Source organism: Melospiza georgiana, chromosome Z (assembly GCF_028018845.1).
Source record: "Melospiza georgiana isolate bMelGeo1 chromosome Z, bMelGeo1.pri, whole genome shotgun sequence".
Taxonomy (NCBI): domain Eukaryota; kingdom Metazoa; phylum Chordata; class Aves; order Passeriformes; family Passerellidae; genus Melospiza; species Melospiza georgiana.
In genome coordinates this window covers 73,579,882-73,595,535 of record NC_080465.1, presented here as the reverse complement: position 1 = coordinate 73,595,535, position 15,654 = coordinate 73,579,882, and the positions used below count along the sequence as shown (strand labels likewise).

At 41.7% G+C, this 15,654-nt stretch overlaps 1 protein-coding gene across 6 annotated transcripts in view; it reads left to right on the top strand.

The window, feature by feature from the left end:
• The window catches only part of UNC13B (unc-13 homolog B), a 206,775-nt gene that overhangs the window by 99,426 nt on the left and 91,695 nt on the right, over positions 1-15,654 (top strand). For 2 of the 6 annotated variants that reach the window (XM_058044075.1, XM_058044072.1), the window contains exons 1-2: positions 268-1,113; positions 9,000-11,536. The exons of 1 other annotated variant lie outside the window; for it this stretch is intronic. In XM_058044075.1, coding sequence (XP_057900058.1) covers positions 9,103-11,536 — 2,434 coding nt within the window. In that variant the 5' untranslated portion in view covers positions 268-1,113; positions 9,000-9,102. Of the gene's footprint in view, positions 1-266; positions 1,114-4,363; positions 4,517-7,606; positions 11,537-15,654 lie in introns of those variants that run through there. 3 more of the 6 variants (XM_058044073.1, XM_058044076.1, XM_058044074.1) reach the window with 3 other exon arrangements.

Below are 15,654 nucleotides of genomic sequence, written 5' to 3'. Positions count from 1 at the left end.
CTCCCAGGAGAGAAGTGTCAGTACAACGTGAGTGGATCTGATTCTGTGCACAACACTTCTGCAGTCATTCTTTTATGTAACAATGTGACTTTTATTTTTGGGAAATGAGAGATCAACGGGTGTTCAATCCCCCACACTTGTAGCAGAGCTGGTACTAGTCTTCCTTGGAAACTGGATTCATTTCAGCAAGGGCATAGCTGAATCTTGTGGGTTAGTCAGGGGGTGAACAGGAGAGATAAAAATAAACCTCCATCTCAGAGCTGGGCAAAAAAATCTTCTTGGAGCTGGTTAATTATGTTGAGTCCTGGGCTTTTTCCCCCAGCCCCCCTTCTCCACAGTCCCGCTGGATGCCAGAGCACTTTTCCAGCAGAGATCCGCTCGCTGCGCTGCGCTGCCTGCTCTCGCAATGCCAAAGGAGTGCGTTTTGTCTTTAGTCAGATTGGCTCCATCAGTTCGTATTTCCTTCTGAATGGATAATAAAGTGGAGAATCATTTTGAGGCGAGGAGTGAAGCGGGGAGGCTGCGTGTGTGAGGAGCTAGGCAGTAGGCAGCTGACGAGGAGGAGTAAAGTAGCTGCACAGCTTTCTCTCTGCCTCTGAAGTACAATATTTTCTGTTGAGTCACATCTGAAGAGAAGGATGAAGTTTTAACTGTACTTGGTACAGCCTGAGAAAGGGAAAAGATGCACTGTGGTGGGAAACTAAAGAATTTCTGTTGAGGGATGCTCCTGGAAACCAAAAGGATTTCTGCATTTTTAGCTTTTGCAATCATTAGCTTCTGCTGGTTTTTGCTTTCTGGATTTTTTAGTAGCTGTTTGCATTTTTTATTCCCTTCAACATGCCTTCAACTTTATGTGATTTCTCATCCTAGTGCTGCTGTGGAACGGGAAACTCTCGGTGCCTTTAACATTGCTTTCCCTGATACCTCAGATGGGACACCAACAATATGTTGATAATCTCCATAGTAAAAGTTCATTATCCGGTGAACCTTTAACAACAATAGGAATCCTTCAGGACTTGTATTTTCTATGAGAGCAAGCTGTTGTATTCTGTAGTTTTCTATTAATTCTATATATTACCTTTACATTTTAATCTTTTATTTTGAAGCAGCAAGGTAAGTGAGAGATTGGAACAAATGAAGTGCCTGGGTATAAACTGCAAGTAGGCAGCAACCAAGGAGAATTGCTCTTTATTTTTAGAGTGAGCTCTCTGTGTGCATGTGTGTGTGTTTACTTTAGCAATACAATAGCTCCATTGGAAGCTGACTGAATTTAAAAATGTGCTTTGTAAAACAATTTACACTTAGTTTGTTCATTTGTATGCTCTGTTTCTTAGTTTTTGTTTTCACCCATTAGACACTAATTGTAGATTTCTTATGACTGGTAGAATTGAGATTGTGTCTGTTTACTTCTCATACTTCTCTGTAAGGAGGGTTTGTATCTCAGCTGGAATTTGACATCGAAATCACTATGGGAAGAAGAGTAAAAGAGAAAGGAGCTTGGGGATAATTTAAATTTGATCATTTGAGAAGCAAATAACTTGAAGTAATAAATTACTGGTTTGATTCTTACTTAAATGTCACTTAAGAAAGGGGGTTTTTTAAACACAGAGTATTTGTCATTGGCCTGATTTCTTGTGCTGAGAAGCTTGTGAGTTGATGAGATGGAATGACTGGCATGCAGGAGCAATGAGGATGCTGTACAAGCTCGTGAATCAGAGCAGATGGTGTGACTGTTTTCAGATATCTTTTCATTTTTCTTTTCATTTATATGGGCAGGTTTCTTTTGCTAATGGAGCAAGCCTTTCGGGGATAAACCTAAAGACTTAATACAGAATGCTAAGGTCTTCAGTCCCTGAGATGAAAAGAAGAGAGCTTATAGAAGCAAAGCTGCAGTTTTAGTCCAGGAGGATTTTAGTTGCCACGTGCTACGTTTTAATATCATGAGCTGTAAAACCCTAATTATTCCATTTGCTGCATATGGTACCTTCATCCAGCCTGGCTGAACACTGCCAAGTGTCTGTCCTAAGGGAGTGCAGAACAGGTCAGAATCAGTGAGTAAGATTGTGTAGAACCAGTCTGTACCAGGGCTGTGCTTTCTCTGCCCTGACAACAGAAGTAGGGTATCCTTATTCATCACCCTGTACTAGTGAGTGCTGCCTGTCCCTTCCCTGCCTGAATGTCCCTGTAAGCTGAGGCACTGCCGCCTGAAAAACCAGCTCCAGACATCATCAGTGAGTCATCAGAGTTCTGAGAAAATCCTCACTGATGAGTGGTTCATGGTGGTTCTTGTCAGAAATGCAGGACTTGGAGAATTCATACTGTTGGTCCAGCAGCAGTTCAGCATTGGGCTGTAAGTTGGATTGCAAGCAGAGGAGAGGCACAGCACATTTTGTTTCTGTTAGTCTAGGCAGAGCTTTTAGCATCATTCAGCATTTTCATAACAGTGCATGCAAACCTCATTTAAGCCAGAGGTACTCTGTTTGTACTGTCAATGTTGTGTGTTTTCTTTCTGGTTAGAGGTAGCTGAATAATCAGAGACCTTTCCCCAAAGTCTGGAAGACATTTCTAGAGTTTTCATCCCATGACCAGTGAACTTGTCAGCATGCCCTGATAATTTTGTTTCAGTTCTTGGGGCTTTTTCCTTTAAACAAGAAGTTGCTCCTTGATCCTGCCCCATATGTTCAAATAATGCTTTGTTCTTAGGATCCTGATTTGGGATAAATCTGTTTTAAGGAACAATTAATGCTTTAGGTTGTTAAGGACAAGCCATCTACTGATTGATTCAGCTGTGTACAAAACCCCCATGCTCTGGAACTACTCAGTTCAGGGTACTGCTGAACTTAACTATTTCCCCGTTTGCACTTAAACTGCTGATAGCTGCTGCTCAGGTTTCATATTTGCTGGAAAGAAGTGAAGTACCTTTTACATAAGATAGACAGAAGCAGCTGTGATGTCTGTTTTCAGTAGTCAGTTATCCCTTTTGCCTTTTCCTCAGCACAGGCTTGTCTCAGAGCTTGGTGGGTGCCTCAGAGTTAGCTTTCTGCTCACCAGGCATGAGCCTTTGCACTGCTATGGTCGGCAGCTTGCAGCCTGTGCCTCCCTCTGTGCTTGGGGACAGCCCCTATTTCTGTCTCCGGATGCTGCCTTTTCCTGGCTGCCAGGTGGTGACAGACCTCATTTGTTACTGCAGGCAATGCATCCTGTGCCAGGCACTGCTGCCTCCAGCCTGCAGGAAGAGCTGGGATAGAAGGATGCAGAGGGAATGAGCACATATGAGGAATGGAAGGGCTGCCTGGTGCTGAGGTGCCCCCCCAGGGGTTCCCAAGGCAGCTGGACTTAAAGTGTGGGTGTCTCACTCCCACTCCATCTGTGCTCACAGAAGGGATGCTGTCTGGATGACAGACATTAGTCCCCCGAAAGCTGAGACACACTTGACTTCTTGGGTATCCCCTAAATTTGTAAGAGGGTATTAAGGAGTAAAGGCAGAAAGTGCTGTCTTTTCGATCTACTACACAGCGATACTCTTCTATTACATTGGTTTAATTTTATGCTGTTTTGCAACAGAACTTTTTGTATTGGTGAATGCCATGAACCCAAAACACTTCTGTGGGTGTTTTACCCTCATAGTTTGTGGCTTTTTACTGTTCCTTTACTTAGTAGCTACCTTGATAACTTGCTGGTGTGGCAGAGTGTTATTCAGATGTGGTTTTTTTCCCCTTAGTCAGCAAGCCTTGTATAAAAGGTGAGAAATAACTGTGCTGTGGGAGATGCAGAACTGTGTTATATGCAGTGTTCCCTGGATCAGTTTTCCACCCTGAGGATGACTGATTGACCTCACCTGACCTTTTGTCATTTCTATCAAACTGCTCCAGAAGGGTTTTAAGTGGTTTTTTTTCTGAAACGTGTCAGGTGTGAAGGCTGGCTGTCATTGCATTGAAATTTTGTGGGTTAAATTTGTCATCGTTTTTGCTTAGCCGTACTGAAATAAATGTTGTAGGTACCAATACAACCTATAAAATATATTTGGAAGTGTTTAAAAACTTAAGAAAGTTCTACGGATATGTCTGGGATGTGGTTTTGCTGCTAGAGCAGTAATTCCTTAACAGGAAGCGTTGAGGCTTGGCAGCAGAGGGACTGTGAAAGGGTTATCAAGAAGGTTACCCTAGTAGGTGGGTAATAGTTCTTCTCCTCACATTGTTTTGTGTAAAATTGTCGTCCTTTTGTAACTGCTGTCTTTTCAATGGCATGAATGTATTCTCTCTTCAATCCACTGTGGAGTTCTATGTGTCTCTTCTGCACATTACTTTCAGCCTAAATGTCCTGAGGTGAAGGTGTTTCTCAGCAAGTGTGCTTTGTTCTCCAGCTCTGCTGCTTTTTGCCCAGGATTGCTCAGCTCAGTACCTTGTTGATCTGATCATCCGTGCTCGGACTCAAAAGTTAGAATTTTTGTTAATTATCAAAAGAAGGTTTGAAGAAAGACACATTCTCAGCAGCAAAGCAATAATGCCATGTTCAGGTATGATCCAACCCAAAATTAAATCTAATGATACTAATTAGAAAATTGCAGGCTCATCTCCAGACGTCAAACAGCAAAACTGATGATAACTCTTCATATCTCTGTCAAGCCTTGTTAGGATTCTTTCAGCAATTATTGTGTTTTAAAATGCTGTAATATTCTCAGGAAGAGTCAATGTTTCAGCATGCTGAGTGCTGGGGCGATGTTGCTATGGCAGCCTTAGCCATGATTTCTTTCTCTTTTAAATGCCAAAATCTTTTTCCCCACAACGTCCTGCATTTTAGTTATTGGTTTTCTTCATGTTGAAATGGCACTTTTTAAAGTAGCAAAACCGTTTATCAGCCATTTTATTTATTGTTGCTATTCCAAGTGTAATTGCTAGTACAGGTGATGCAATACCACATTGTGTGGATGATACTGCAAATATAATCTAATCAAAAAGATTTCACTCAGTAGCATGAGTCAATAGGCAGAAAGGCTGCTGTGAAATGTTTTTCTGATCATCATTAATTGTTTTTATATCTCTTTGCTGGGTTCATGTACCCTGAGATACCAGCACCTTCTAACATGACACTGTGGGCTAAAGGTATCTCAGTATTAACCTTAGTGTGATGAAAGCCAGATAGCCATTAACAAGGGGTATCAGACATTGGGTTGAGCTGCCCATGGGAGTGGTGTAGTCACTATCCCTGGACATATTTCAAAGGCATGTAGATGTGCACTCAGGTACATGGTTTAGTGGTGTCCCTGGCAATGCTGAGTAAATTGTTGGATTTTATGACCTTAAAGATCTTTTCCAACCTAAACAAATCTGTAATTCTGTAAGATAAGCATACCTCACTTTTACAGAGTTTTTGTGCTCTCACCCCCTTTTCTTCCACCAGACTGCAGCCAGCCCGCTGCAGTGTGAGCCAGTGCTGAGGGCACACAATGCGGCCTTTGTTCTGAACCATGCTGGTCCAGTGTCTCACAGAACTGAACATGCTGCTCAGAGGGGGTTGCAGTCACCTCCCTTCTCCCTGGTGAGAGCCTCACTCTCTGTTTTATGCTGTAAGCATAAAACATAGCTGATCCCCAGCTGATCAGTAGAGATAACATAATTGGATTTTATTCCTTCATGGGATTTCTTGTGTTCTTTTTTCTTATTCGTGGATGCTGGCATGACATGCTTTTACTCCTGTTGTCATGGCAAATCTGTACGTCAGGAGGAAAAGTATCTGTTGTTTATGTGTTACAAGGCCATTTCAGAAGTGTGTCCAGTGACAAGGTAATGAGATGTGAAGTTTTTGTGGTAGCTCACCTGTGTCCCCTCTCTAAAATCCTAATATGTCAGCTTTGTCTTCATGGGAATAACAAAATAACCCAAACATCCCCAAGTAAAGTAACAGTGTATTCCTCATGTTGAGCTTGAGGCTTTATTTTGTTTTGGGAAATTGGCTTTGTTTTCCCATGTTTTGGGAAGTTGAGGAACATAGAAGTAGTGGTGCCTGTGCCTACTGCTCTCTAGCACATCCAGAGACAGCTGTACTGAACTGAGCATGGTATTCTCCTGGAAGGAAATGCCTGCTAACAAGGCAGTCAGAACAAACCATGTGTAGTCAGTGAAGCCTTGCAGCATCTGGCAGAACACCAGGATCCAAATATTATTTTCTAAAAGACTTGATTTCTTGTTGTGTGTTAATGTGACTCCTGGAGTGAGTCTGGAAGAGAAAAAGACTTCAGCAGGGATTTGCATCTAGATTAGGTTTTGGGTTTTTTTCCTGGGTGAACCTGCATTAACTTTTGTTGTCGCTTCACATGTCTGTGCTACAAAAAAGCATGGCTCTAACACACAAGACAACACGAGAGAAATAAGGGATCTTTATATGAGACAAGTTGCAGAGCACCTAGTCTGGAGCGTGGCAGGGGACAGGAGCATGCACACAGCCCTGGCTGGAGAGGAGGAGGAGAGGATGTGGCAGGAGGTGCAGAGACACTTTGGGACCAGCCCACAGAATGAGTGAATGCTCTGAGCTTCAGGTCTGAGTGTGGGCTTGGGGTGGAGAATGGAGAGAGGAAGCCTGCAGGAGAGGAAAAAGAGGGTGATTCTATTACTTGATTCTTGGCTTTCCACTCAGTGGGCAGTGATTTGATCTTCGGTGGTAAACAGTGATTTCCGTTCATTTCCACCCACTGTAGAGAGAGGTAGAAAGGCTTCCCTCTGAGCCAGAGCTGCTGTCCACGTGTTCTGCTCTGGCCTTGTTCCCGGCTTTGGAGGAAGCAGTTTCTGTCCTTCTTGGGGAAAGATGGAAAGGTACTGCTGGTATTTGATTAAATCAAAGATGTGCTTTTGAAAATCTCCAACAACGTAGATATTCCTCTGTGTACACACACAGACACACACACACACATATACACACATGTATATATACACACCTATACATATGCCACAAATACTGCATATAAATAAAAATGACAGCATTGTACTGTTTGCTCTGAGCTGCCAGCTTTGGAATGGCTGCAATTTTGCAAGTAAGTGTTCAGCAGGAAAAGGTGATTTCTGTAAAAAGCTGTTTCTCTTGGGTGTTGTAGCAGATAAAGAAAGGGAGAGCGAGCTCTGTCTTGAATTGATTTTTTTTAAAACTAAAGTTATTATTATGCCGCTCTGGTGCCTTGAAAGCTGCATGCAGAAGGAAACATGATGAAGACTGAGCTTTCAGAGGGAAACCTTGCACAAGCATATGTAGGCTTTTCTCCTAGCACTTGGAGTTCAATATGCTGGATAATATTTGAAATTAGCATTTCTGTGTGCTACCCTCAAGCAACATGTGTAGGGAGCCACAACTGTGGAGCTCTTTTTCTTGGCTGCCATTGAATCTGATTGCTTGCTTTCCAAGCAATTCTTGGAGATTCTCCAAGCAATTCTTCTCTCTTCACTTCTTGCAACTAGTACAGAAGTGATTTTTTTATGTTAAAATATCAGTTACCCACTCAAGTCAAAGTGGCTAAACTGTGTAAGTGGTGGAAGAAGAGAGTCTGAGAAAATATTTCTTATGTTAGCCCTGTTTTATGAGGAAATAGTTAGATTAAAAAAAAAAAAAAAAAAAAACCTAAGAAAAACCCCACCAAAAAATCCCAACTAATTTTTCTGAAACAATGGCCTGAAAATTCTAGAAAATTAAAACTAACTTTCTTTAAAGAAGCTGATAATCAATCTCACAGAGAATTTGTTTAGCCTACAAAAGGGCAGGTATTGCCTTTGGTATGGAAGTTCAGCTGAGATGCTTGATGAGGAAACTTAAACCTGAAGCACAGATGCAACCTCTTTTATAGCATATTAATTTAGTTCTAATTATAGAGATTGGTATTTGCAATGCTGCTTCCTCCAGATCAAAAAACACTCTCTCCCTTCCTGCCCACAAAGTGAAACAATAAAAATGAAAGAAAGTTACCGTAAGTCTTAAATAAAACAAGAATATGAGAAAGAATATGTGCTTCAGGCAGCAAGTCCAAACTGAATCATCAAATACAGTTGTGTTCTCCGGTCACCTTGCCTCTGGGAGGATCCTGTGTGGGTCTCTTGTGTGCCCTACTCTTTGGAGGAAAAACTGGTTGTATGTTGCTTAGTAAGTAAGGCAGTAAAAGCACATGGAAGTTTAAAGTATTTAACATTTTAGGGTTTTCTGTTTTTATTTTGCTCATTACAGAGGGTATTTAAACTGGGGAAAATAATAAACTGCAAAATCTCCAGAGCTGGAGTAGAAGTGACATGCAGAAGCTTCATGCTGTCAGCTCAGCCTGCTTGTGCATTTGCTGAGTGTAGCATATTTAACTGCAGGTTAGTTTGGGAGCTTGCAAGCTTTGAGGCTTTTTTTGTTTGGTTCATTTTCTGGATGTTTTTTTTTTTACTGCTTTGTAGCAAAATATTAAGATGAAAATACTAAAATAGCAGAAAGGTTTTACTCCTAAAATCTGTCATCCAGTCTTCTTGCCACTTTACATCACTTGGTGCAATTCCTGTGGGCTAGCTGGTACTGTGCCAAGTTAAATTTGATTTCTGCTTTGGTTTGAAGAAAGGATGAAGATTGTGAACTTGAAAGGAGAGGAAATGTGCAAGGATAGAATTTATAATGTCAGAACTCCGCATTTGGGGGGTAATTAAATCACACAGTGCGCAATTGCCAGGAGCTCAAGCCTGAGATTAATTTGCAAACCTGGTAGAAAAACGGCTACAGAATTGCTTTTTGAATTTGACCTTTTTTTTTTTCCACTCTCTTGAATAGAAGAGGGAGTGAGGAACACTTATTCCAACAAGAACCTGATCTGGGGAGGTGGCCAAAACCATGATAATGTCTGTACACTTTAAATAGCACATCCTCTTTCTGTCTGATTTTATGTGTATGCTGGTTATAGGTTTTGGGGTTTTTTTAATTCTTCTGCTTAAGTTACCTCGGATATTTCTATCTGAACCAAACTGTAATGTTTTTTTCCCCTCTTTTGGTAGCTGCCTCATGACAGAATAAAAACTGGATGCAAGTTGTGCATTGAGAAGTGATTGATGTGTGCTTGTGCAGCTTGTAGCACTATGAGAAACACAGGTGCAGCTGATGATGTTTGCTAGAAGTAGATTGAAAAAGCAAGAAAATGAATTTTCACTTCTGCACAGAAAACCTGTTATAAAACTGCAGGGCAGGAAGCAATTCCGGAAGCAAAAACTCCATTTGTTACTGCGGGACAAAATGAAGAGGCTTCTCCAAGGCCAGGTAGATGATAATTCAAACCATGCACATCGCTGCCAGCTCTCCCCAGTGGAGATTGAGTCAGACATGTTTGTTTGTGGAATGAACAGGAGCTCTCCAAGTACTGAGTTTTCCATGGCTGGAGGGGACTTCCATCAGGATGGAGGACATGATTCCAAGGGAGTGAGTGAAGTGTGTGTTGGTGAGGTGGAACTGAACTGGGGTGGCTACGTAAAAATACCATGTTCAGTTCAGCAGAACAAGAAGGACTTGCAGGGAAGTTCTGGTGGTATCACTCAGACCTCTTCTGAAATAAAGGGCAGAGTGTCTGAGGGGCAGGACCTTTCTTCCCTGAGCATTACCATGAGCTGGAGGGATGCAGCTGAAAGGCAAGTGTGCTTTCCCAAGGAAAAGACCATTGCATACAAGAGTCGAAGAAGGCAGTCAAGAGACCGCTCAGCTGATGTGGTTGATTACATAGTTAAAGAGCTACAGGGAATAAGTCGAATCCAGACAGAGATTGCAGAGCTCCGTCAGCACCTCACCTTGATAAAAGGCTCTGTGGATGAAGTCTCCAGCTGTGTGGACACTGTCTTGAGTGAGATAGAAGGCCTGCAAGGTGGTTCCAGTGGAAAAACCCAGGCTACACATGCTCGAGAGCCAAGAGGGGATGTACAAAAGGAAGAACCAGTGTTGTATTTTTATGGCATCCCAGAGAAAGATGATGAAAACACAGTAGATCTTATCTGCAGTCTTTTGTCTGAATATCACTGTTTCAATGGTATTCAGTGCAGTAAGTATATAAAAGATGCTTATAGGTCAGATATTGGTACAGGCAAGCCATTAACGCCAAGACCAGCAGTTGTGAAACTTGTGAGTTGTGAACAGAGAGACTTTATTTTACAGAAGTCTATCCTTCTGCAGAGCTCAGGGGTCCGGGTTGCTACTAGTGAGGAGCAAAAGAGGCAGAATGGCCAAAGGGGCCAGAAAACAGATTCAGTCTCTTCGCAGTCTGGCTTGAAGAAAAACAATCATAATTCTGTGAATCCTGATGGAGCTCAGAGAACTGATGCAGTTGGGCACCTCCAGACTGACTCATGCCAGGTTAAGTATAAAAGCACAAGTAGGACAGCAGAGTGTGCAGGGGACAGACTTGATTCTGAGCAGAAGTCAGCCTTGACCAAGAAAGACACCTTGATACTTGAAGCTGGAGAGGAAGCACAAACAGTAAGCTGCAGTGAGCAGCCTTCAGATGACAGGGACCTTGCTGAACCTCCACAGGTGACCATTTCACCTAAATCAGGTGATGGGAATCACTGCTGCTCATCTGACTCTTCGGGCCATGCAAGCCAGATGTGTGCTTCAAGTAATGGTAGTGAGCAGAGGCTTGACACTAAAAGCATCACTGAGAATTCTTCTTCTCTTCTAGAAAAAGATGAGGGGATAACCACAGAAGAAATTGAAACAGACTATGATAACTCTTGCAAATTTACCAGTGCAGAGAAAGGTGATGTTCAAAGAGAAGATGTATCCAGTGGGGTGACAACCATTAGTTATGATCATACAACAGATGAAATGGCTGACAGTAGTGACAGCTTGAAAGATATGATCCAAATGGACCTGAATGATCAAGATCCAACTGATCAGGTCTTTAGGGATGTCCTGGAAAATTCCCAGTATTTCCTTGACCACTCCCGGGACAACATTGATCTTGTAGACATGAAGTTTTACACTAATAAGCTTGGGAAAGCTATTCACCACTTCAGGTCTGCTCTGCAAGTGGTGTTCCATAAACTGGAGACAAGTGATTCTGAAATCCTTTTGGAAAATGATAGTGGCTTACAGATGGATGATGACAACACGCTTATGCTGACCAGTTCAGGTATGGGCGGCAGCTCTGACTACTTTGCAGAAACCCCTCCTAGTCAGTCCTCTGAGAGCCAGGCAAATGCAAATGCCAACAGTGAAGCATCTGCTCAGATGCAATTTGCTCCTTCCAGTCTTTCCTCTGTTTCGCAAGAGCCTCCCGTTTCCAGTGTGCTGCCATCATCTGTCTGTGAAATCCCTGCTAGGCAGCAGTTACCTCCTGAGGAGCTTGGAGAAGATGGGAACTGTCTACCTGAGCCAGGAAAGGAGGGCAGGCCCATGAGCCTTGACAAGGTGTGCGCAGAGACCATCTACCTGAACAAATGCATCAACAATTTCAAAAATGTGCTGAGGGAAAAGAGACAAATGCGTAGGAGACTCTTAAAAGAATTAGCACAGGAGGGAAACTGGATTTCTGCTGAGGAGACAAATTCAGGTAAAACGAAAAAATGTTTTTAAGGAGATGTCAAAATCTGGTATTTGTGCAGCCAGTGGCCAACACTTCATTCTGTGGGTGAACTGTAAACATTTTGTGAGTTTATTAAAAGTTGTGAGCACATAGTTACAAAGACAAGTACAACAGTGCTGTACAACAGTACTGACAAAACCCCCTAAAATTTACTGTGTAACATGCTGAAATGCCAGTTAGCAAGCTTCAACTTTTTTTTTTTCTTTGAGAGAGAAAGATTTGCACTGCTTCTTCCAAATAGCAGGTGTTGAGGTTTTTCATCATAATTCGTGACTTGGTTTCTTGTTAAATATAATAGCTAAGACATGTGATAACAAAGTGTGCATTTGAGCTATAAGTAGCCAGATTTGCAGTTTTGAGAGTTGAGTGGATCTAGACTTCAAGTGACTCTGTCACAAAGTGGGAGTTCTCAGTGTTTAATCACTTCTAGATATTATCCTAGTAGAGACCTTTAAAATAATAAATACTACTACTAATAAAAGTTAAAAAACTGGAACGCTTAAACTTTTATTTTGGTATTGTTTCCATAACTTGTCTATGAAATGGAAAATTTTTGTTTCTGGGGAACTACATTTCTTATTTCCAGCACAGATTTTGAAATGTGTGACCAAAGCAGATGTGAGCTGATACAGTGGTGGAGCAGTGTTGCTAAACTCATTTCCTGAGTCTGTGGGAGATAGAGCTGACTGGCATCTTTTGATGGGACATGTTTTGACAGCCTTGATTTGGTAAAACAGAACCTAAAGTTGAAGTGTAGGTCCATCTTCCCCCTTCCTCTCCAGGCAGTGAGAAGGCTTTCTCAGTGTCATCCCTATGAGTCACTACACAGTTAAGGAAAGAGGCTTTGTTTCGAGAGTGGAAGTTATTTTAACTACATCTTGAAATCTTCATGTGAACATGAAATCTTGTTGTGAACTTACTTGTAGCAAATACTGAGTTCACTCTTCTTGTAATCACAGAAGCTGGTCAGAATGATCAGGGGGCTCCTCTCCCTGCTGAAGGAGTCATCTAATGCCAAGTGCTTTTCCAGTTACGCTGCTTTCACTGTGAAGAAACAATCTGTCAACCCATACTTGATTTCTGTACCAGTCATCCTCTCAGTTATGCAGATCATAAAGCTGGTAATCAGCTCTCTGCTTTATTATTTTATGCAAGGTCTTTAGTATAGAGTTGGCTCAAACAGTAAGTTTTTAATGAGGGAAGCGATGGGATTTGTTAGTGGGCTTGGCACAGATGCATTTTTTTCTTGGGTAGTGTTTGTGTGCTGCTTAAGTCCTGGACATATGTCCTAATTTTAGAACCTGAGAGAACAGGCAGTGGTTTGGATTAGCATGTGCCACAGTACAGCAGAAGTACTGAAATAGCCTGTTTCTGAATGTGAGAGGAGGCTGCTCATCTCAGCAGAGTTTGAGCAGCGCAGGCATGTTCACAAGGCAAGAAGTAGCCAAAACAATTGAGAAGGAGGAACAGAGCTGCGCTTTGTACCTCAGATCTGGCTCCAGGATGAATTGGGATTCCTGGTCCTCCCCAGTTCAATTCCCTTGAACATCATCCATTGATGTGACAAAAAATTGGTGGTACTTGTGTGCCACTCCCATAAGGAAAGATCTATAGTAGATTTGGCAGTTGAAACTATAAAAATAAGTGTGTGATGAAGTCACAATGTAGGAAATGTACTCTGAGAGACAGAAGGAGTCAAAGATAGTGGAAAAAAGTGTATGAAGGATAAGAAAGGAAGGACCTTGGGGAGAAAACCCTGGAGATGCCAGGAAGCAGAGCAGCCCAGTCCCTGACAGCTAGAAAGGGAAAGAGTTGGAACTAGATGATCTTTAAGGTCTCTTCCAACACAAAACATTCTATGATTCTGTGACTCTCTGAAACAGTGTTGTTTTGGCATGCATTTTTCAAGAAAGAGAAACTGCAGTTCTGTGTCCTGTTTCTATGTACTCAAGTTTGAGCCAAGCTTTTATTTTCTTCCTTTCGAAAAAGCATCATACCTGGAATGTAGTGAAATTATGTTGATTTGCTTTTTTCCCTGGCTGTAGATGAGTGTTTGTGTCTTACTTTAAAAATGTCATTTGTTGTTAATAGCCTTTTTAGTTCCCAGATAAGATCCACTGAAAACCCAGTTCTGAACCTAAACCTCACATTTGCTCAATAGTTCAGTTCAAGGTATTTTCTTAAATGTGGTTGGCAGCAGCCTCCAGCAAAGGAATGGAAGATAAGTTTGAAGGTGTTGGTAAATATGCATGTTTTGGTGAATCAGAGATGATGCACTGGCATAAAGGTTTAAATTATTTATAGTTGAACACAGATGCAAATTACTGAAAGAACTTGGAACTTGGCAGATGCATATAAATAATTGTTGTGTTTAATTGGAAGTCAAAAGAAAAAAAAAAATCCCCTGAAAATCTGAGGAAGCTTTTAAAGTTTGAATTTGAAAAAAAAGAAAAAAAAGTGTAAGTGAAGATGATGATAGTTTGAATTTGTTTAAAGTAAAGCCCTGCAATGCTAGAGATTTTATGATATTTAAGGTAACTGCTCAAAAGTGAAATTGTGAAAGAATTCTGTGATCAGGGTTTAGCCAAGTTAGTCACCATTGATGAAGCTGTGAGTGCACGTGCTGAAGTGAGACACAAGATTTTAAATCTGTCTGCAGTTACTCAGAGCTTTGCCAAATTTTACATTTGCCCTGAAACTGTCCCTAACTGCCTTAAACTGATGGGCCTCAAAAATCAAAGATGAATATGGGTTTTAAGCCAAAATTGGTTTTTGGGTTTTTTTTGTTTTTAATTACCCAAAAATTAGTCTAATGCAAGATTCATTGCTTTGTATTTGTATAAAAATAAATTTGACCTACATTTGAAAAGCTCTAGTGCCCTGAGGTCTTAAAATTTGGCAGTGCTAGCCTGTGTCAAGGAATTTTCTGTGGAAAATCAACCCCAAATGAGCGGAGTGAATACGCTTTTGAAAAATATGTAGTTTGCATATGCTCACTGGTAGCTTGCTACTGTTGAGCTGTTGCTTTGCCAGAGACTCCATCTGTCCTTAGTGTTTTCCAGCCGGGGGCTAAAAGCAGGGTTTCCCTGCTCGACGTGACTGAGAGCCACAGCAGACCTGAGAGGGGACACGGGCCCGGGTCTCCCGCATCTTCTGCACTTCGAGACTCCACAGGAGAGGCCAGGAAGGAGTAGAGTTCAAATGCAAAGGAATTAAAAACCCAGGAATGAGGGATGCCTGGATCTTCCTGAGACACACTGAAACCACCCCAGGGACCAAGTCAGGAGAGATTTGGCATGGGTTGGAAGGGCTTGGGGTGACTGTGTAAAAAGAAGGACAAAACCAAATGACTTAATGTGGAATTGTGTCTGTCTAGGTGAGAAGGTTTTGCTTAATTAAACAGGACAGGCAGGATTACTTCAGAGAACAGTCAGAAAGGTCCATGCCAAACAAAACACATTCCTATCTGAGTCTGGAAGGGACTGCAGGTTTCCTCAGTTTCTCCAGGTCAGCTGGTCTGTGCAGAGCAGATTGCCAAAACAGAGCCCTTGTGCCACACGGGTGGTTGCAGCATCCTGCTGCTTGCGATTTCGCCTCTGTTAGCTCCAAAGGTGAAGCCTGCAGGGTGGCCCAGAGACTTTCTGTCCTAGTGAGCATCCATGCAAGCATGTCTTAAGGTGGGGAACAGGATTTTTTATTTTAGCTACAATCCAGCACTTTGTTTTCTAAAGTAATTTGACTTCTCCTTAGCAATTGAGTTAAAATAGCTTCTCTATTTTCCTGTCTTAGTGATTGCATGTCTGTAATTACACCCATATAGACAGTAACTTCAAAAACTATTTTTGCTTTTAAACCAATTTGAGTGTCTCCTGTTGCCATGAAGATATTCCTTCCCCTCCATCTTTCATACACAAATGAGTAATAGGATTCTTCTGTGCAGATAGAGAATTATCTGATTGGAAGACTTAAAAAATATCATGTCTGTACCGGAAGTTTTGAGTATGACTCTCATGTAACTTTACTAGCCTTGAAATTGCCTATCCATAAACATGAGATTTCGTGTAGGAGGCTTCAGGATTTTTTTT